Source organism: Scardinius erythrophthalmus (genome assembly GCF_964197995.2).
Source record: "Scardinius erythrophthalmus genome assembly, chromosome: 8".
Taxonomy (NCBI): Eukaryota; Metazoa; Chordata; class Actinopteri; order Cypriniformes; family Leuciscidae; genus Scardinius; species Scardinius erythrophthalmus.
Genome location: NC_138228.1, coordinates 11,282,104 through 11,305,179, shown reverse-complemented (window position 1 = coordinate 11,305,179; position 23,076 = coordinate 11,282,104). Strand labels below are relative to the sequence as shown.

Genomic DNA, 23,076 nt, shown 5'->3' with positions numbered 1-23,076 from the left:
GCGCATACTTGCCAACGGCAAATCACTGAACCCTACTGGGCGAACGTAGCTTTGCGTAATTAATATTCATGAGCTAAACCGTGATCATAGTAGGACTCACTAACGGGACATGGGATCAGCTCAAATCCTCCGCACTTGTTCGACTCTGCCTCCGCCCAGCGCTTCTCATCGACGCAGAACACAGATGACAACGAAATAGTTGATTAACTTCTAACTTGAAAAATTTAAGAGTAACCCGAATTTACACAATTACAAAGAAAAAATGTTCCGAATGAGGGAGCCGTTTGAAAGCGAGAAGCTCCAATTGCAAGAGCTCAACCAAAGACTCGGCCAGTACCTAATGCGCTCAAAACAGTTGGAACAAGAAAATATCGGCTTGATAAGCGAAATAAATTCAATCAGACAAAACAGGTCTGGAGAATGGGAAAGCAAACACATGTCCGAGCTACGGGAAATGAGGAGACTCGTGGAGCGTTTATCTTTCGAGAAATGCAGAGCAGAGATGGAACGACAGAAGCTGCGCAATGAACTCCAGATGCTTCAAGCGATGCGTTCAGATGAAGCTTCGGTGGGCAAAGGCATCGGCACTGAGCTTAAAGGCTGCGAGAGGCAGCTCCATCACACTCTTCAGACCAACCGTGCTTTGGAAGATCGCCTTGTTGAGCTTGAAAACGAATATAAGTTTTTGGAAGATGCCCACAGAAAGGAAATCGGCCAGCTGAGGAACCAGGCGCACTCCCGAACGGTGCGCGTTGTGACTCAAACGCATCACGCACCTCCAGCAGTAACGATGGAAGAGGTGCAGGAGTATGCGGCCAACTTCACTGAAAGCTGGCAGGGGACTTTAGACATGTACCGCCTGAGGGTAGAGGAAATCGAAGAGTCTATCAAAGCAGACCACGCGAGGCTGGAGGACATTCAGAGGGAAAAGAGGGAATGTGCTTCACAGTTCAAGAGGCTGCGTGACGAGATTGAGAAACAAACACAAGTGCAGCTGAACCTTGAGGAGCAGCTCGAGAACATGCAAGAACATTTCAGAGATGAAATCAGTCAGTATCAGGTGGGTGTCAAAGCAAAACACAAGGCCCTTTATTAATAAAATCACTACAGATGAAAACAGGGATTGCGTAAGGATGTCCAACAGCGCCACACCCACTGTGCGCACTACTAGTGACAGCAGCATCATGGCACATTCTAGAGCAGCTACACATAGTGTACCATTACTTTGGTACATTTTTTAATTAGAAGTACAAATCACATGTTATCCCATCTATAGGATATATTTGATAAAGAATAACCCAGTGGCGTTTTAAACACACGTCTGTAATCCCCTCCCTTAGAATGGCCCACAATAGAGGAAAAATGATCGAACAAAAAGTTACTGATTAAAATATATTTCTTACATTTACTTAAATATATAAAGTGCAGTTATATCAAAAAATGTTGACGTTCAACATTTCCTGTATGTTTAGAAGTTTGTCAGTTTATTTTTTTTTAATATTTACATTTTTGGGTTAGGTTATGGTTAGTATTTAACTATTTATAAATAGTTCTATTAAATTTATGAGAAATATAAGTTTATCGGTGCTTTTTAGTTCTTCCAAGAGTAAAGTAAAATATTACAAAACACATATAGTGGAGACCAAGCAGATGAACATTATCCAACACCTGTTTTTTCAATGGGCCCTTTTGGAGCTCAAGTGAGAAGTGCTTAGGCACTGCCAATATCCATGTTTATCATCTCTAGATCAGTGTGCCTAAAAAAAAGAGCATTAAAGCCTCATCCCATTATTGCCTCTCTCCAGGGAGAATGACAAATGAGCAGTTACTGAAGCAAAGTGCAAACATCAGTAAAGTGTTGTGTCACTGGGCTAAATTGAATGGAGGATGTCAGTCTTAACATATTACTGCAGTTGGTTTGACTAGCCTATTGAGTGCCAAATGCTCCGATTCCAAAACCACAGATGCACTCATCAAACAGACTAATGATGGGTCGTTGTGATTTTGCCATGTAAGACATGTATCAACACCTTTTGTTGACCCTGGAACAATATCCCTGTCCAAAAACTAACCCCATCTGTGCCCCCAAATCTAACCCTACCCATAACTTATCCCTAAAATCAAAGGGAAATGATAGGTGAATGAGAATGGTGTAGAAGCCCTTTAACTCTTGTTGTAAGCCTAAACCTGACACTAACTATAAACCTATTCCTCAGATCTGATTGGTCGATTGGAATGTTGTTGCAGCATCAACAAGGATGTTGATCTAGGAACATGTTGTCTTACAATCTAACATTTATGTCACCACTTGAGACCAAAAATACTTGATGGAGAGTTTGGAGCCACTGGAGTGGGGGAAATTTAAAGGCTCGTAGCAACCAATGAATGTATTAGGCTATATTAGGAATTTGATCTGTGAATTACATTGATTTAAAAAAGTATTGTCTTGTGACTTGGACCAACATAAAGTAGAGAACCCTTTAATCATTAAAAACCCCTGTCTCTTTAAATAAATAATGAGGTTTCAGCAGGGGGTGATGTTGGAAGAGCAGGTGCATCACACAAACAGTAGCCCCAAAAATATACTTTGGATCAATAAGATGCAAGTGGACTCTCTTTTGAAAGAGAGAGATGAGATAAAAATAGGTTTATAGTTTAAACACTATACTATTCAGTGTATTGTTGCAATATGCACTATATTTATATGTACTGTGTGTGTGTAAAAGAGCAAACAGGCTAACTATCTATCTTCTTGTCATACAGGCTATCATTGAGGAACTGGAGTATGAGCGCAGAATGTTGTCCAACACCATCTCAGAGAAGCTGAAGGACCATCAGGATCTCTTACAGGTCAAGATGGGTCTAGCTTTGGAAGTGGCAGCATACAGGTAGAGCATACAAAATCAATTAAATGCTCCCTTTCACATTCCACATTCACTTAAACGAGCACATTCAGCTTCTCTTTTTCTGATAATTCATGGTAAATGATATCCCAGAGGTCTTCTGCTAGGACTTGGATTTCATGCATTCAGTTTTAACAATATTCTCAAGCTCATGAATTTTTTAAGTACTGTCTATGGTCTGATGCTAACTCAAGCACAAGGGATGAATGACCCGTTTCTTTGCCCTTAAAACGAGTCTCCTCCTACATTCTCTTGGTGACATGAAATATTAATACCAAAATTACTTGTGCTTCATGGACTTTGGCTTACAAGACATCTCACAGGACCAGTGCAGGAGTCCTTGAAAGCTATTAAAATGTCTTAAGTTCAGATTTCATTGTTAGGGGCAGATCAGACAAAACGTGTTTTTGCACTGATCCATCTCTAATTCCACTGTGCTGCTTTTTTAGAATTTTCCATCTAAACATGCTACATGACCAGCATGTTTGCATATTTTGCAGCATCTCATACATGAATTTTTTTTACCATTCTGGGTGAATGGCCTCTTATTCTGCGATTTTAAAAGTATGGGTATCTAAAACGTTCTCCATGCAGTAATGTGAATATAAACATTTGACTGTTTTCTGTTTTGAGATTTGAGTAGAGAAGTTTGACATAGCAACCACCCCTAACATGAGCCATGTAGATGTATTTTTAGCCACTGCTGCAACAGAGCAACTAATGCCCGCCCATTTGGCACGTCTGCTTACAGTCCCTCCTCTCTTTTCTTGTTAGACTGGATAACTCCTGTATTTATGACCTAATCCGTGTATGTTGAACAAACACTGAAGCTGATTTATGGTTTTCATTCTGTTGTAAAGCTGTCTGATGCATTAGCTAATGCACATGGAAGATTAGCATCTAGAGTTATTAAATAAAGCTACATAAAAGTATATTAAAAATAAAGTTTAGAGATTTTTTCCCCCGTTATGTCCCCTACTTCATAATTGGTGTAGAAGATCTGCCATTGCATGTACTTGAAACTGTATGTACAACCTTTATACATCCTTAATCAAATGTTTGGTTGGTCTCTTATCTGAAAATGTCGATATGTATAGTTGCAATGTTTTGGATACTATTGAGACATGATAATGTAGAAGTTCCATTTGTCTGTTTCAAACTGCTCCACATCGTAAGCCATAATGAAAACAGACAGGGTGCATTGTGGCAGTTATTTTTAGTGCAGTCTTTCAAAGGAATCACAGGGGACTTTCATACGTTTACTGTCTGTAGCTCCACAGTCTGCTTCGCTTTGGTTCTCCAACACATTTTTCATGTAAAAGCATTGTCAAGGTAGGTTCAAAGCTGCTCAAGGACCAGTTTAACTAATTAAACACAATGGTGGAGATAAAGATTGTTTTTAGTGACCTTAACTGTATTTCTGCTTAGGACATGGGCTTGGTAGGTTTTCTGGTTGCCCTCAGTGTTGTTTGAGCTTTTGCATGGTCATGGCAGAACATGGAGGTAGTCAGCATTCTCCAAAGAGGTGAAAAAGAAGTGCCTAGGTTGTTCATGATACTGTATGATACATGAAGTAATTCGATTGACCTTAAATATGCCTGTTTGCCTGTATCTTTGACATTGTCATGTTTATCAGGGCACTCTTGGAAGAAGAAGGAAGACATGCTCAAATGTGGTCTAACCAGCATTCAAGAGAAAGAAAAATAGGTATTTGCTTGTGTCATTTAGCTTGAAATAATGATTTAAAGCTATATGATTTTTGCCACCACTAACGTTTGGTTTACTATTATTCTAATTATTCAGTATTCCAACAAAGCATACTAAGACAGATGTTAGAAAGTAAAATGTCATTTTTATCTGTTATCTGTCTACTGTAGATATAAAAATGCCATCCCATCCTTACACTCCAAGAGTGTCCATCAATTCGGCAAGTCGGCCAGATACAAGGAAAAAAGCCTTCACAGGATATGATGTTAAATATATGGAGCCTATTTCCAGCGTGAGAACCTCATCTACATCAAGTCAGTTTCATTCTCACGAACCCTCAAGGATCGTGCCCATCAGTGTATCAAATCGTGCCCAGCAAAGTCCTGTTTCAAGAAGGGACATGATTTCATTCACCAAAGCAGCGCAGGCAGCTGCTTCCAGTACCCTGAAACCTGGAGTCTCTTCTGTTGAGATAAAGAGAGAGGAAACCGATCAGAGAAGTATGAGAAAGGAGGTTTCACAGCACTCTTCAAAGGGCTCACTTGATCATCCCCCCTATAGAATCGAAAGTATATCAAGCTCTACAGCCTCAAAAATAGAGAAACCAAAGCCAGCGAATGTGATATCACCCCTTGCGAGTTTTACCAAGAACACCACTGAAGAGAGCAAACAAAAAGATGTTGAACCGAAAGAAAAGAGAATGGATGCCAAACAAGATAAAGAAAAACCCAAGGCAACAAATAAAGAAGAAATAGGGGATGTGAAAGAATCAATAGCTAAAGATGTGAGAGTGTCTGAAAATGTGGGGCATAAGGTGTTTGTAGGTGAGGAAAAAGTACTAGATGCAATTTCTACGGAGGAAATAATTCAGCAGGTCATGAAACCAGCTGGTTTAGATACTAGGGTCAGCTCAAGGTCCCCTGACTCAAAATTCACATATCATGTGGAGAAAACAGAGCAAGAGGATGGATCCACCAAGACTCAGATTGTCTTACAATCTAAAGTTGAGGAGGAGCTGGATATGTCTGAAGATTCTGCCCTGGAGGACCTTCTTAACAGGGGAGTCAAGAAAGTCACCCTGGAGAACATCAAAGGAACCCCAACTGGAACCATGATCGAGAACCTGCTGAGTCTTGGCCTGCAAGGTGAGAGTTTGGGAAATAGGTCAGTGAATGTGGAGATAATCGAGGAACCTGTGGAGTCTCAGAGTGATGAGGAGAGTGAAATTGATATAGAGGAGACTGTGGGGATAAAGTCTAAACAACCAATCATCAGTCCCTCATCGATGTTCTTCCAAATAGAGGAGCTAGAGAGTGACCCTAAGACCATGAAACCCTTTGACAGTGGTTCTGCTGAAGCCTCTCATTATGGAAACAGTGGCTCTGTGCAGGTTCAGGAAGTTACCAGAGATGAAAACATGCCATACTTCTCGCACGTCCAAGAGTCACAAGAATACTTTGTCTCCACTCCTGAAGACAATATGTCTGAGTTTGAGGAGGGTGGAAGGTTTATGTCTTACAGCCGTTATGGAGTTATGGACGATCTGTCTGATGAACGATATTACCAGGAAGATGACCTCAAACAGCCAACTGCTGAAGGTCAGAGGTACAGAGATTCACCCGAATATGGTGACCACTCGTTTTTGAGAGACAACATCGAAGACTGCATAATCGAAGAGGAGGTGCACGTCTCTCCCACCCTGCAACAGTCCATAGTAGGGATCCTGAAGGAGGAGTCTCTAGACCCCGAACAGCAGCTCAGAGGAGCATTAGAGCAAATCCAAGATACTGTATCTGGAGCCCTCAAGGAAGAACTTGCATTTTTCACAAAAGGTAGAGAGACTCCAGAAAATGTCTCTGTTGACATCAAAAAAGTTGAACAAGTTACAGACAGCGGAACCATGACCATTGTGGCTGAGCTTAATGTGTCCCAGACGTTGGAGGAGTCTGGGCTGCTGGGAGGAGGAGGAGATGATCCGTCTGAAGAGCAGATAATGGCAGCGCTGAGCTCATCCCACCCAACGCTCCAGCAGGCCCTCGGTGGTGGAGCTGATGCAGGATACACCATGAGCGTTTCCCAAGAGGAGTTTCAAGTGGAGGGAATGCCATGGATGACCGGCAACGAAGAGATCCAACAATGGAGCTCAACCGATGAGGTCGGCAAGACGGAAAAACACATCAAGCTGGGCCCTAGTGAGAAATCCTTCACTTTTCAGATGGACGTGAACAACGGCTCCTCTGCATCAACAAGCGGAGGAGCCGTTAAAGTACAAAGAAGCGGCAGCGCCACTGAGTACTCACAGACCCAGATGATTGACCCCCACTTGAAGGTCTGTCATGAGAAAAGAATCGCAACTGTTTATCTTGAAAGCCCCAAAGACGAGTGATATCATGAAATAACATCTAAATGACACATTATAGCTCAACATATCATGTCAATCAAATAATTCATTATGAAATGAACCAAAAAATCAGGTGTTGTAAGCCAGAATTAAAAATTCATGGTCCATCATGGCTGTTATACTCTAAAAATGTTACTGATCCCAGTTTTTGAACAGTGCTGTAACTGACATAGCGAAAGTATTAACAAAGCTAAAGCTAATCACTTTAATGATCTGCTTTGTATGTATTATTAACTACCAGAACATTTTATTTCATTTTCACTATATAGTAGAGCTTTAACTAAGCACAGCAAAAGTGAAAAACAGTATTTTCTTTCCATTTCATTTTTAAATAGTTTAAAAAATACATTGCTGACTAAAAACACACACTTTGTTATTGTACCGTCTTGTGCTTCTAGTTTCCATAGAATTGCAAAAATAAGTTTGGCATGTTTTAAAACCTTTTTGTGAAATATGTTAAATAGAGATTGGTCTGATGGAGATATTTACAAAAGTATGCAGAAATTCTAGATTAGTGCAGGCTTTAATTGGCCATATATTTGTGAGTTATTCAAAACTTTAATCACAATATCACAAATATCTTCATTCACAAATTTGGATATTTTTGGTTTATAGAGTGTGGTCTACATTGGCCACCGTCTGGTTCTGAAGGTGAGAAGCACTAGACTGCCCTTCCTGTAAGAGATCCAGAGATCTCTTAATCCTTAAATGACATTAGACCAGCAAGGACTAATCTATCAATCCTGCTCTTCCAGGACAACACATTTTTCATTGCTCTAGTACTGTGTACAGAGACTGTGAGAGAGGGAGGATTGTAGATCCTTGTAGAAATCTCACATTAAAAATAAGTGCAAGGCAGCTTACACAGAAGTGTGTAAGTGCTTCCAGAATAGCTATTCGGTGCTAATAAGTCTGTGTCACAACCTATTACGTAATATGAGGATTCAGCTCCACTAAATGACTGTCTATTTTTAGGATTCCATTGACACTTTAAGGTAAAAGAGTGTCTGAAGATTTCAAGTGTAAGCATGTGTGTTTTCCTCTATTTTTTCTATTTATCTTTTAACAGATATCAGCATATTAATGTTAATGTCACCAAATGCTGCAATGGTGACAGTCCTGTGCCTGTTAACAATGTTGGGAGTAAAAAAAGAGTAACATCATTTCAACTTTATTTAATGATTTACCATTTCAATTTCAAGTAGCTTTTTATGTCAGAATTATCATAAACTATCATAGATCTAGAAATGAGATCCTCAATATCATATATGTTAACACAGTGATCCCAGGGGTTCTTAAACAAGTTTGAATAAATTTGATTTAACTTTATTACACTGGGTGCAAATGGTGCTTAATGTCATTTAATGTGTGTGAGTTTTTGCATTTGTTTTTATCACACAAAGCAGAATATAAGAGTCACTTGCAATATGATTTTTCACATTTAAGTGACTTAAATAATATCCAGTATAATACAAGATGAAAGAACCCCATTTCTGGTTTGTGTTGAAGGATTTGAGTCTTACTCATTAGGCTGTGGTGCTACACAACAGAAAAAAGGTTGGGAAACACGGTGTTAACAGATACATTATAAGTTATTAAGGATCATTATTAACCATTTCCAAGTATATCTGCATCCCTTAAGATGGTGTTTCAGAACCTGCCGATGTTTATTTGAATCTATGCATACTAGGGTTTTAGGACTCAACCATCACTGTGAAACCTCATTTTGTCCATCTACAGATTTACAGTTTGCTATACATGATTTACTGCCTTAGCAAAGATTGGTTTGGGGATGTATTTTTGCAAAATGAAAATCCACAAAATGGGTGTTTTGTGTGCTGTTTTACTCTTAAAAAGACTAGTCTGCTCACTGTCTGAACATTGGTTTACATGCAAACACAATAAACAAACCCTTACAGAGTTCATGTTGTGATTTCAGCTCAATTCTCAGTATAAGAATTAAAACTCTTTGCAGAGAGGCCTGCCGCTCACCAGTCAGAGAGTGTGACGGTGTATTAGATCACTACTGGACAGTTCTCATTTTTTGAAGTGCAGAGGTAGTCACCTTGCCAAGCACTCTAAAGACACAATAGAGCTTGTGTGCTGGTCTAGAAACACTGCCTTGCTTTTTCCAATCCACAGATTTCTCTTGGTGAAATAGGATGAGGTCAAACATCCCTGACAGTCCATGCCACAAACAGCCCTGCTGGTCATTGCTGTTATGAGTTAGACATACTAGATGTCACCTCAGATGCAGCTGATACCACTGCACAGAATGGAGGCCTTGTTTCAAGACGACTTTCCTTGCGTCTCTCATTGACCTCTGGTGACCTAGAAAAAGACCACAAAGCATTAAATGCCTCATCTATTAATGATATTCACTTTCAGCAACACACTACATTCAGGTGAAATGTCCGCATACTGCACTGAAAGCACATTTTTAGAGTGCACTGTGACTTCCTGCTATAGAGTGAATGTGTAACACATGATTGAGTAGGAACTCACTGAGACAGCATGTCCACGGTTCTTTGTGTGGCTTTGGTTTTCTTGTGCTGAGGACCATACAGCATACTTTGAATATCCAGACACTGAAAGAGAGACAGATATAGGTGGTTAGCAAAACATTTGAGAACATTGGTGACAAGCTATACTCCATCTAAAACTACAAAATGCATGTATATTTTTAATATAAATACAACATAATGCATATGCATATATTTAATTTATATATATATATATATATATATATATATATATATATATATTAAAGACTACTACTCAAAAGTTTTAAAAGTTTTTGAAAGAAATCTCTTATGCTCACCAAGGCTTTAAGTTATATTATTAAAGTAATATTAAAATAATAAAGTAATAAAAAGTAATATTGTGAAATATTACAATTTAAAAGTGCCGTTTTCTATTTTAATATATTTTCAATTGCAGCAAAAACAACTTTTCAACATTGATAATAATAAGAACCATTATCATATATAATTGAGTGCCAACAATAACTGATAATAACTGAGAACCAAATCAGAATATTAGAATGATTTCTGAAGGATCATGTGAGAGAGAAGACTGGAGTAATGGCAGCTTTTCCATCACAGGAATAAATTACATTTTAAAATATATTTAAAAAAGAAAACACATTTTAAATTGTAATCATATTTAACAACATTATACATTTTTACCGTATTCCTATCAAATAAATGCAGCCTTGGTGAGCATAAGAAAAAGCATTAAAAAAAAATTACCAAACTTTTTATCTGTAGTTTTTATATAATAATTATTATAATATAATTATGCATCTTTTTTTATTCGTATGAGGTTGCATGGAATATTTGTACTTTTAAGTTGATGATATTGATGACACATCATTCATAAACAACCCAAATCATTGTGACCGAATATAAATATATATTTATACATAGTACAGTTGCTACACAGACTACTGAACAGTTCTAATAAAGAATTAATGTTCATTCTTTTAAAAGTGATGATTGTTATCCCCATTTTCATAAAGGATGGAAAGGCCTGGTGAAAAATAAATGGCTAGCTGAGCTTCAATACAGTCATAACTGTCAGTGAATGTGAAACTAAAATATCAAAAACGTTTGTATTTGTTACAGCTAAAATTCAAACCTAAGAAAGTAAGATTTAGTGCTCTGCTTTGTGGAGCTCAAAGGGTAGTGAACGGCTTGACTCTGATCTCACAGACATAGTAGAGAGGAGGAGTGCCTTTGGCACAGATATTATAGGATACCTGGCCAAGCCACTTCATTTCCTCAAATAAACCCACTCTCATTCACTTCTTCAAAACAACAGCAACGGTTAGGATGAAAAACACTCGACATGACAGCAGTCTTTCCATAAAAAGACAAAGGAAAGTACTGTTCAAAGTTTCCTCCATGATTGAAAAGTCTCAGTCCATGTTTTCATCACTTTCCACAGGCAAAAGTGATGTCATGGGGCCCACTTCAATGGGAAAACAGTTGCAGTGACTCTCAAAAGTGTGTGTGTGTGTGTGTGTGTGTGTGTGTGTGTGTGTGTGTGTGTGTGTGTGAGTGTGTGTGTGTGTGTGTGTGTGTGTGTGTGTGTGTCTTTAGAAAAGGCTCTCAAAAAAGGACTGGATATTCATCTAAAGACTGCATAAAACATAATATACTGTACTGTGTATATGATCTAACTTTATTTTTGCTTATTTAAATCCCTGTTTCTGTTTTAACCACAAAACCCTGGCTTTAGGCCAAAGTCTAAAGTAAGAGTGTGTTGCTCTGGTGCAGCAGCTGTCATGATTACAGGAGAAAGAACATGATATGAGCTGCTCGTATCTGTCAGAGGTAACGGGGAAAGGTTAGTATCCTGAGGAAACGCTGAGCGTGGGACCACTGATTCACAACCCCAGAAATGGAGCCCTTCAATACAACAACAAAGCAACATAGCAACAGTGCTCGCTTACAGACGAGTGGGGACAGGTTTCCAAAGATCAACAGTCACCAAATTATCTCAAGAGGGGGTTTCAGTGTGACCGAATAAAAATAAAAGCCATATTTAGGACATACTAGGAGACAAGGATAATGTGGTAGCATCTTCTTACGGCATCAAATGTTAAGAGCGAAAGCACAAAAGAGAATGAATAACGTCACAAACAGGGGTGTGGTAGACTCCTGGAGGAGGACATCAAGTGAGCTGCCCAAGACACCAAGAATAACCCATCTAAAAATAATCAAGCTTTAAATAAAGCTAGAGCTACCAAAACAAATGTTAACTTTGGTAACTTGCTTTATTACCTAAATAAAGTTACCATAATAAACATACTGTTCATTGTATACATGTAATAAAATTAATTTTAGAATTTGAGTTAAGACTATTTTAGAATACTATTTTTCTTCTAGTGGAAGGTCTCATGAAGGTCTCCTTTTAACAGCACTCAGCAATGTATCAATGGCCAAGAAAATGTCTACTTACCTAGAAGGACTATTTTTTGGAAAGTTCCATATCAGGAAAGGCGTCTATCATTTAAATCATTGAAATCCCTCCAAGATTAGAGCATAGCTCTGAGGACAGAAGCTGTTCAGATCTCTTTTTATGCTAACTGCAGTTGCACAGACTCTTTGCATGGAAGAATCTTGGTGAAATATATTGAACAAACTTTATTTGATAAACTATTTTATACCATCAGAATTCCATGTAGATGTAGCATCAAATTCAGCAAAATGATTGTATATATTGGGTGCGTCCGAAATCGCATACTCTCTTGAGTAGGTACTTATTTTTAATAAGTATATTCTATATAGTATGAATGTATCTGGATATATTACATTCATCATGTTGCCCTTATCATGTGACCTACCAGTGTCAGTTAACAGTACTGTGAATTCAGACATACTACTTTTGTCACATAATGTTTTTCGCATACTATATAGTAGGGAAGTATGCGATTTTAGATGCAGCCTTAATGTCACGATGTAATGGAAGTAGAAACAGATTTTTTCTTTTATTTTGTGCTGTACTGAAAAAAAAAAAAATTTGGGTGTAAAAAAAATGTGTTTTATACTGTTTTATCCATCAGTTGTTAACTGTATAAAAGCAAATGTGAATGCGAGTTTGCAGTCGTCAGTCGATTATAAGAAAGTGGCAGGATAAATGATTGGAAGAGTGTGGCATACATCACCAGGGAAATGTTTGAACATGCATAAATTAATTATTCACATTAAGATCCAAAACATGCATTTAGAAAATAGAGAGTTTTGTGCTGACTTTAGTATACCTGTGATGGTGAACTGTTTTACTAGATACTGAATGTGATATGTTACACACGGATATTTATGAATAAGGTACGAGTAAATATCCATTAACAGCTAACAGCCATCACCTACAACATAGTGATCATGTATTAGATTCGATTCACCTTCTTGAGTGTCCGGTAGGCGTGTCTCATCTGACCCCGTGCCATCTCCACTCCACCAATCAGCTGCAGCGCTTCTGCCACTTCTGCACTCAGTTCACCAAACGTGCTCTTCTTAAGGGACAGAGACTCTCTTTGGATCTCAGCGCAGCTCTGAAAAACAAAAACGCACAAACACTCCTTACAAAGTAGTCTTTCGGTATAAGAGTTAACCCCAACTTAACCACCATAAATATTTCCAAAATTTTGAATACTGATGAATTATCATCAATGTTGAAAACAGTTGTGCTGCTTACTAAAAAAAGGGACTTTTTTCAGTATTTGTTATTTATACTATAACTAAACTAAATGCTATATATAGTATATTGTGATAAATACTATACAGAAAATCCCACTTTTTTAATTTCTTCGCAAAATGTACACAGTAATTATATTATCACCCAGCTCTAATCTGCTAAATGCTACTATAAAGCATTAAGAGATTAATGTATTATAAACATTAACAAGATTTTGTGTAAAGCTGCTTTGAAACAGTTTATTGTAAAAAGTGCTACACAAATACATTTGACTTGACCTTTTAAATGATATATATAGTTCAAATATAAAGCTCCATATCTTTTCCGTAATATACACCATATCCAAAAGTATTTGAAGCTGACCTCCTGTTGTCCCGTGAGTAGGAGGAAATGACTGAAGTCATCTTGGGCAGAAAGGGTGAGTGTGTCCTGTGGGCCTAATGCACTTCTATATGCACTTATACACTCCTCAAAAAAGTGTGCAGCTGAATCTATTGAAATGGGAAAAGAGATGCACATAATTACACTTCCCCCACTTCCCCTTGAAGAGCTACTCCAGCACAGTCATATTTTTCAGTTGATTAGCTGAGGGTCACCTTCAAGTCTTTACTGCTGTACTTGTTATGCAGGGCAGCTACAACAAAGCTACGCTTATGTACAGGCTGCTAAACACTTAGATACAGTGTGATCCAACGCGATTCACTTCAACGACAAACTCCAAACGTTGCATCAGATCTAAGTTATCTAAAGCAGTGTTTCTCAAACATGTCCTGGGGACAACCCCACCACTGCACATTTTGTATGTCTCCCTAATCTAACACACCTGGTTCAATTCAGCTCATTGGTAAAGACTGCAATACTTGGGCTACGTCTACAATAATCTGGATACATTTGAAAACAGCATTTTAGCTGCAAAACGCTTCCCAGTTTTCAATCATCTTCCAAATGTTGCTCATCCACACCGAAACATCTGAAAATGCTTAAATCTCCTCACTGCGCATACATAAATCATAATAAAAGCTCACAAGATGATACCGAGAGAGCCGACATAAAAGTTCTCACATCTGGCGTGATCTATTTATTAGCAAAATATCTCACCAATCATAGTTGCGTCCAGGTTGCACTCAAAATCGTATGGTCTCTAAATGCACTTGTCATCATGTTTTGCTTGCAGGACAGCAATTTTTAGAGTTAATTTTCTGTAATCTTTGCAGGAATGTAATATGAAGGTTTGACAAAGGAACATTTATCTTTAGCAACACTATGAAAGGCACAAAAATGCCGGTATAACCATAGATATTATTGGTAGAATATGCGTCACATGACTAAACGTGTCTTTGATTTCAGATACCTCCATTTTCACAGTCCACAACATGACAACAATGCGAAAACTGTGTTTTCATATTTATCCCCAAAAAAGTAAACTAAAACGCCGTCTCAGTGTGGACGGAAGGCCAAAACGAAGAAAAAACAAACTTATTAGTGTGGACAAGGCCTTGAATTGGGTGTCTGATGAGGAGCAACCAAAATGTTCAGTGGTAGGGGGGTTTCAGAAGCACTGATCTAAAGGACAGAATGATTTTTGATCACATTTCATATTTAATTAAATTTCTACAATACTATTGACTTCATAACACATCTCATAACTTCTGTGATGCCCAGGGCCTAATTAAACCCAGTTCAGAAAGACTATTGTGAGTGCATTCTGTTACTGTTGTGATGAGGCTCTGAAGTGGAAGAGTACGCCAGAGCCAAGCTGTGAGCGATCTGGGCCCCTTCCAGACCCCCAGGACTCTGACTAAGAGCAATGGAATGAGCCTGCAGAAGAGGGAGAGAGAGATACAGAGATTTGAATACAGATATATCACATATCAGACCTACCCTGAAGCATAGGAAACATTAATCATTTCAGGCTTTAATAATTCTGTGGTCCAGTTTTAAAAACCATCAGAGGATGTCAAAAACATAACCCATGGTCCAAATATAGCTTGTGGAGGATGCGATCTGATCCCATGCGATGATTTGAGGAAAATAATAATAAAATAAAATTCCTGAAATATTCATAATATTCTATATTTATATGTTGCAATTGCATAAAGTAGTGCAGACTTTTGTTTAGTCTTTTTTTTTTTCGTTCTAACTTTGCATTAATGCTCGGTTTCAGGTGGAGTTATCCAGTCAGCTCTTGTCAATACTGTCACTTGATTAATATTTCCTAATTACTCATGTTATACACTATTGTTCAGTTTGGGTAGAAGAAGTCATATGCTCAATTTTAAATAAACCTTCTATTTTAATATATTTTAAAATGTAATGTATTCCTATGATGTCAAAAGCTGAATTTTCAGCATCCTTACTCCAGTCTTCAGTGTCACATGATCCTTCAGAAATCATTCTAATGTGCTGGTTTGCTGCTCAAGAAACCTTTCTTATTATTTTCAATGTTGAAAACTACATAAGATGTTTTTTATGTCTTTACTGCCACTTTTGACCAATTAAATTCATCCTTGCTGAATAAAAGTATTACTTTCATATATACATAATCTAAATGTCTCTGGTTAGTAGTAAACTACATATGCTTTCTTTCTTTTTTTACCTCAATATTGGTGATTAAAGCAGGATAAAGGTGATTATGGAGCATGTATTTAATACACCAAACACCAAAAATGGGTTTGACAGCACTGCACCTCTCCTCTGCTTTAATATGAGTTGGAATCTCAGGAATTTACCTGTAGGAGATGCTCAATGGCTCTATCCAGATGTCCCTGTGCCTGTTCAATGGCTGCCATGTTTCTGTAAACAAAGCAGATCCGACCGAGCTGAGCTCCTTCCCGAAGCAGCTCCAAGGCTCTTTCACATTGACTGAGGGCCTTCTCAGGCCTTCCCTGCCGCTGGTACACCCTATACAACACACCACATGCACACAGACACAAAGATGTCATTTATCATGAAATCAATCCACAACGTCACATACAACACACTGTTGACCTTAGTTGTGCATGCCATCATAATAAGAATGGCTCGTCTGTAATGCCAGTCATGGGCAAAAATGCCAGAACAATGAAAGGAAGAAGGTCGAGAAAAGGGAGTCCTGTTCAATGCAAACTGGTTAAAAACAGGAAGAACTGCTGTGTATTGCAAAGGACGGTGGTACTAGCTCTGAACCTTTAAAGAGCGTCCGTTTCTTTTATTAAGATGTGGAGTGCAGCAAATCCAAACATGCCCTGCAGTGCTGAACTCAATACACAAGAGCTCATGTCTTTATTAGGTCTGATTCTCCACTCTCAATATCAGCCTGAAGGCATTCGGTCTCACTCCTGAGCAATGCACAGAAAACTGACTCACTGTTGTCAGCTATCTGTGTAGAAATGAAGTACAGAAGACAGTTCTATAAAAAGTATTGTTTAAGTTGCTAAACTGATTTTTAATGACAAAGATTTGTAATGTCTTTGAAAGAAATCTCTTATGCTCACCAAGGCTGCATTTATTTGACCAAAAATACAGTAAAAAACAGTAATATTGTGAAATATTGTTGTAACTTAAAATAACTGTTTTCTAATTGAATATGTTTTAAAATGAAATGTATTCCTGTGATGACAAAGCTGAATTTTCAGTATCATTACTCCAGTCTTCAGTGTCACATGATCCTTTAGAAATCATTTTAATTAGATTTTGTGCTCAAGAAACATTTCTTAATACTATCAATGTTGAAAACAGTTGTGCTGCTTAAAATTTTTGTGGAATCCGTGATATTTTTCCCCCCAGGATGCTCTGACTGATAGAAAGCTGAAATAACAGCATTTATTTTAAATGGATATCTTTTTTTAAAAGTCTTTGTTACTTTGTAACTTATCTATATTTTAAAAATAGATGCTAATTTAAAAATACTAAAAGTTATGGTTAAGGGTTAAATGTAAAAAAATAAAAATCCCAGATTTTAATTTGGATCTCTTGGCTCTCACTGTACATAACTACCATGATGCTTCTCTCTGATGTGGGCAGGTGTGTAGTACTGGGCTATATGGAGACATACATCACCACAGGGAGATCCCATATTTCACCAATCCATCTTGTTAAAAGCCTTGAGCCTTTCCAGAGTCATCCACTCTAATGGATCACTAACTCAATTTCCCCCTCTCAGAGGGAATGGCCTGCTCATGCAGCATCCTTGTCCCATCAATACAAGGCTAGTAAAAAAATGAAGTTGCATCACAAACATAGGTTATAATTGATAAGTTGATATCCCATGATGCCACTCTAAATTAGCAAGCGGAATTTGGTGATGGAGATGGTTGACATTACACATAATCTGTCAGTATTCACCCATATCTGCGTAATTTGATGATGATGGAGCTGTAAACATGTCTTATCTTAAATAAGGTTTATATTTTAGGAGTCAAAGCTCTTAATCGGAATGTCCAATTGGATTTACTGCAATCAGTGAAAAACGCTCAAGGGCAAGATTTAGAGCACGACTCCACCAAGGTTTTCTCATAGTAGTCTGTGTGTACGCTGGAGCACCCTGGCAACTTTTCAGGGCTGCATCAGAAATTCCAGACTATGGGCCTCCTTTTAGGGGCAGTGGGACATGCAGCGTGAATGTGCCAACTCTACTGCAGCGCTGCCTGGGGACACAAACCTAAACACGTCCTGTATTATGCCACGCAGTGCCAGCGTAATACCAGCCATCCTCTCGGGCATCCTCTGTGGGAGGAGAGATATAATCTGCGAGGAGAAATCTGATTTAATGTCCGTTGTGCAGGGGCGTAATGCAATTAGGGATTTTTACATGAACTGCCAAGTAGTCCCCCAAGCCTTCTGCTTAGTAATTGTTAACAGACCAATATTGACGTAGACTGTGTTTGAAAGAATTCAGGCTTGATGGAGAGTAGTGCCAGAAAAAATGGGAGAAAACAAACACAAAGCAACAGAAAAGACATCGTTGCCTTTAAAAACAAAAGAAACACTGATTACTTTATAACAGCACTCCAAGTTTAACTCAGCTTAACAGTAGGGTAGGCAAAGTTATTCATAAAAACTTTTTGTAATAGAACTGGTTTAAAAAATATTTTAAAAATGCACATTTATATTCTGTGGAAGTCTAGGGACCAAAAAGCGTTCGTCCAATCATTGCATTCGGTCCGAATGTAATAATAGGGTGTCCTACCTGCCTGTCAACCTGTATTTGCATACCTTCACGCAGACATCACACGCCGTCAGCGTGTTCCATGAGGCTATGCAGAGTTGTAGACAGTGACAGAGTGCCTCGAACAAACAGCAGACGCCTTTTACAGTTCCTCCTGAACCAAAACAACGAGCTTATGCTGCATTCACGCCATAACTACTGTAATTAAGAGATGGCAACCCATGACATTCTACTCGGAGCTGGTCAATGCTGAAATGAATCTGCAGCAGACATGTCAGAGCACTGTAAGTTATTTACGTTCATTATTATTGTAATGTTACGTGCTTTGAGGTGATTTAACGCCGTCCATTTGCGACGTTTTGCAGAATCTGCTTTGGCTGAGCACGTTCGTGTGTTTTGGAGGAGGCGTGGCTCTGAAGGGAGGGGGTGGGATCTTATGACTTTAAAGCTAGCTTGCTATTGCTAACCTCTCTGAAATTGCCTACCCTATCTTTAATTTACAAGATAACCAAAGAAAACAGAGCAGTGGTTTAAAGGGATGTGTTTGATATACATGTAGATTGACCATTTTTGACTGTGAAAATGCCAGCGGACACACCTACAGTGAGTTGTTCAAAATCTTTCTTTTTAGTAAACTCTGTGTACACAAACAATGTTCTCAATGCTCGAGTTCATGTGTAGAGCCCCTGGTGATACTTTGAGCAAAGTTTCATGTTGTGTCGAGCCTTCTTAGTGTTTTAAAAATAGCGATTTTTGATGCTATCATAGAAGTGCCCCATGCACTCCCATTCAAAAGGCAATTTGACTGAAAACGAAAATACGGTCAAACTTAAAAGTGGCATTTCCATTCTAATTATGCTTTTAAACGAAAGTTTGCCTTGGGTAGATTAACAAAAAGACCCTAGGTTGCATTTTGGTGAGAATTACCCTTTAACTGCAGAAGAAAAAATGAATACAGGGTGAACTGTCCCTTTAATATGGTCTTTTTTTCTTTAGGACGCAGGTTTTCTATCAGCCATCAAGTGGATGTTAAGTGGATGGATGATTTTACATTGACAAAAATGACACACTTAACATTTTAAGCTTTTCTTTGTTCACAGGGTTAGAGTGTGAAAAGACATAGGAGGAACACACTTCACTTTTGAGTTCTCTCAAGGCCAAAAATCCCAGCAAGTCTCGAACAAGGGCTGATGTAAATATGTGCAGAGATTCATGTCAGATATGCTGACTCTGATGTCCGTTCGCTCTTTGCCTCCATCCGGATTAAAAAGCTGTAAGCGTGTGTCATTGTTTCAGGGTTTTGTGGTGGTATGTGTTGATAGCGCAGGCTCGCTCATTTCAAATATGTCAACACTAGCTTTATAGTCAAAGGCAGAAGAATTAGAAAGCTTTCATCACAATTCGCATATGCACATTCTTGCGGGACCATGAAACCAGCTGACAAACTGATGAAAACACAACCTGCTAAGGGTAGTAAAACAAAGAAATCCTGACATCATATTATAAATACATAATAAATGAGCTTTACTACATAGCAGTTTAACTTCTCTCACACATATGCCCTTACGTAACAAAGAGCAGCAGTAATAAAACCTGAGATGGCCTAGGGAGATACTGCCGCTCTGCACTCACAACATAAACACAGCTGGCAGACAAACCACAGTCGTTCATTGTCACAGTCAAGCTTGGTGAGACCAGCCATAATAAACACTGGGATCAATACAAGCTATTGAACAAGTTAATCAAGTCCTCCTGTGGGAACTATTCCCCCTGAGAAACAAAAGATCTTTGAATTCCCAAATAAAAATAATTTAAATTATTATCTGAATTTCTGCATAGTAAATCCTTTGCTTTATGTATGGTTAATAAACTGATGTAAGTGACGTTGGGTTTTGCATTGCAGATTTTCATGTAGTTAACTCTCAAGATCAATGTTTACAGATGCTTTTCTACTCTGCTGTGAATGTGGCCAACCCAGAGACATTCATATTAAATGTGTGAGCTTCACAGGCACTCAAAGATATGATAATAAAAGATAAAAACATCATTCTGTTTCTATTTGTCCTTCACAAGCAGTGACCAACGTAAAATTCATCATAAGCTTCGATTCTGTTGTGGATGAGGAGCACCACCTTGTGGTGAAAAATACACTTTATACTGTTGATATTAGCTTGAGGTCCTAATGAAGTGCAGAAGAGATAAAGCCCTTAAAGAGAACAATTTCTAAATAAATGCAGCATGACAACAAATTCTGATGCATTTATGAAAGTGTTCTCTTAGTTACTTAAGTGCACCAATGTCAACTTGAAGTGACGCCAGGAAAAACATGGATTTAAATCTGAACCTGATATTTGAAACTGCAGAAGTCAAGAGAAATAAATAGTCCACAGCATGTGATTCACCATAGTGCTTTGTGCGACTATCAATGCGGACTCGGCTGCCATGTCATATTTCAGGCCTGTATACAATTTCATGTGTTTATTATGCCATAAAAAGACTGTGAAATTGATTGAATTGTTTCTAAGGGTAATAATTACAAAATGAAGCTCTCTTCTCCTAGTCCTAGACTTTATGATTTATGCAGAGTTATATTTAAAAGGAAGGTAAAGACCTCAGCACTTCTCTAAAAAGGGGCAGGAATGGTCCAGCTATGTCATTACAGTCAGCCATTACAACAATTAAGATTAAAATGGACCCATACCTTGCTAAATTTGTAAATATTTCATACTCAGTGTCCACTCTGTCCTCCTTTCCCATGGCTTCTTGTGCTACAATGTCTCCCGTGATTATCTCTGCCTTCTGAAAGCTTGACTCAGCCTCTGCTACGGTTCACATAGTTAAGAACTCATCAGTGGTGAATTAACATATTACTACCATCAGTACATTATTTAAAGCAAGGTCTGTATGATGAATTATAAAAAAAATTCTACTTAAAAAAGAGTTTAATAATATCACACACACAAATATATAAGATTTGAACAGTTAAGATGCACTATATATACGACGGCATTAGATTTTTGTAAACAAGGATATTTTCCAAGCACTAGAGCAGCGCTTCCAAGAGTCTGATGTATGGTAAGGAAGCAGTTGAGGCAGCTCACTCTCTCCTCCTGCTGGCTGGAACTGAGTACTTCAAGTGCTTGGGACGCATGTTCTTGTGCCTGATGTGCCCAGCCTGGGAAACAGGAGGTCATAAATGTTAGGAGATGGTTAACGTATTATAAATGGCTGCCTAAGAAATCAATTTGCATGATTCACAGTCAATGCAGGGTTTATTTTTCGTTGTATGTTATTCTTTCTTCTATCTTTTTAAATGCATTAAATAATGAGCAATTTTACCTTTGTATTGCAAATAGGCTTTAGCCAGTCTTGACTGGGCTTGGGCCACTACAAAATGCTCATTTCCATAAACCAGTCTGGCCAGTGCAAGGCAACGCACAAGCTCCTGGATACAGAGGTCATGCTGCAAAGTTCAGACAAGCATAAAACATTAAACTAGAGAAATTATAAAAATAAATTAATTAATACAATGATCAGTAATTGTTGATGTACTGGAGATTAAGATTATGCCTGGTGTGCTATATGACAGGGGTTTTCAAACTGGGGTCCGGGGCCCCCAGGGGACCAAAAGAAAGTGCTAGGGGGTCTGTGGATATATTTAGAGGAAAACAGTGTAACATTTTTTAAAATAAATAAAAGGATATTAAAATAAATATAAAATGCATATTTGATATAAATTAATAAAATAAGTAACAAATACTAGATTAAAATGAAACAAATTATATTAATAAGTAATAAAAAATTTAAAATACAATATGTCCCTCGCAAGATAATGGTCATATATGGGGGCCCATGGCATCTAAAAGTTTGAAAACCCCTGCTTTATGTAATGATTTTAGATCATACTGAAATGTTGGGGCACTGATGGGTTACATAAATCAGTAGGACAAAACATTAGAGTGTGAGATATGTATTTCGGAATATAAGATTATTCCATGTGTACCTCTTCACTATCAGCCAAGGACTGAGCTCGTCTCTCACAAAGTGATAGTTTCTCTGCAGGATTCATCTTACTGTAATTCTTCACATCTTCTTTCTGCAAGATTATTGTTGAATCTGCATCCTTTAAGGATTCTCCTGAACTGCAACTGCTGCTCATGTTGAAGCTGGTGAATCTGTAAAAGTTTAGAGTTTGGTTGTGTCTCTAAATATAATTAACTGGCTACTTCTGTGCAGGTAGGCAGTTTACTAGGTTTTGATAAACATCCCTCTTTGGGTGAATGTCAAAGAGATGCACTGGAAGTGAATGGTCACTGAGACTGTTGGTCTCTCTCTTTGGTCTCTCTCTGACATTCTGTCTAACAATTTCTTTTGTTTTAGGTTTTAAACAACATTAAGGTAAGTAAACTATGACATATTATTGCTTTTTGGGTGAACTATCTCTTTAACAGCGGCAGGAAAATGGCTACATACGATTCATCCAGCGCAGTCACAGGACATCTCTGCTGTGGTGCGCGAAACGATCCGCTGTGCGGTGCCAGGCTCATTTGAATGGAGAAGGCAAATAAAACTCAGATGTTATTTTATAAGCAGACATTTGATTAATAATCAGTTCATTTGACATCAGTTTTTAAAAGACTGCAATGGTCTTTTCAAATACACTAAACGCAGAGCTGTGCAACCGAGTAACGACTATCACGAAAACCCAAACAAACGCT

General features: G+C 38.2%; 2 protein-coding genes across 2 annotated transcripts; one reads left to right on the top strand and one right to left on the bottom strand.

The window, feature by feature from the left end:
• The first annotated feature begins 82 nt into the window (after positions 1-82).
• On the top strand, positions 83-8,932 carry synm (synemin, intermediate filament protein). Its single transcript, XM_081372384.1, has 4 exons — positions 83-1,060; positions 2,764-2,888; positions 4,540-4,610; positions 4,781-8,932. Exons 1-4 carry the CDS (start codon positions 263-265, stop codon positions 6,994-6,996), a joined length of 3,210 nt encoding a protein of 1,069 aa, XP_081228510.1. The 5' UTR covers positions 83-262; the 3' UTR covers positions 6,997-8,932.
• Positions 8,168-23,076, bottom strand: ttc23 (tetratricopeptide repeat domain 23). The gene is made up of 11 exons (XM_081372385.1): positions 22,832-23,076; positions 22,362-22,533; positions 21,698-21,821; positions 21,392-21,533; positions 21,060-21,185; positions 15,942-16,113; positions 14,925-15,030; positions 13,576-13,703; positions 12,920-13,069; positions 9,517-9,599; positions 8,168-9,342 (listed from the first exon to the last, which is right to left on the bottom strand). Exons 1-11 carry the CDS (start codon positions 22,903-22,905, stop codon positions 9,231-9,233), a joined length of 1,389 nt encoding a protein of 462 aa, XP_081228511.1. The 5' UTR covers positions 22,906-23,076; the 3' UTR covers positions 8,168-9,230.

Coding starts and splice junctions, on each gene's coding strand:
- synm (XM_081372384.1), top strand. CDS start 263: ATGTTCCGAATGAGGGAGCCGTTTGAAAGCGAGAAGCTCCAATTGCAA. Junction 1,061..2,763: donor ATGAAATCAGTCAGTATCAG/GTGGGTGTCAAA, acceptor CTTGTCATACAG/GCTATCATTGAGGAACTGGA. Junction 4,611..4,780: donor TTCAAGAGAAAGAAAAATAG/GTATTTGCTTGT, acceptor TGTCTACTGTAG/ATATAAAAATGCCATCCCAT.
- ttc23 (XM_081372385.1), bottom strand. CDS start 22,905: ATGAGCCTGGCACCGCACAGCGGATCGTTTCGCGCACCACAGCAGAGA. Junction 21,822..22,361: donor CCTTGGCTGATAGTGAAGAG/GTACACATGGAA, acceptor TGAACTTTGCAG/CATGACCTCTGTATCCAGGA. Junction 15,031..15,941: donor CCATTGAGCATCTCCTACAG/GTAAATTCCTGA, acceptor CCTCTTCTGCAG/GCTCATTCCATTGCTCTTAG.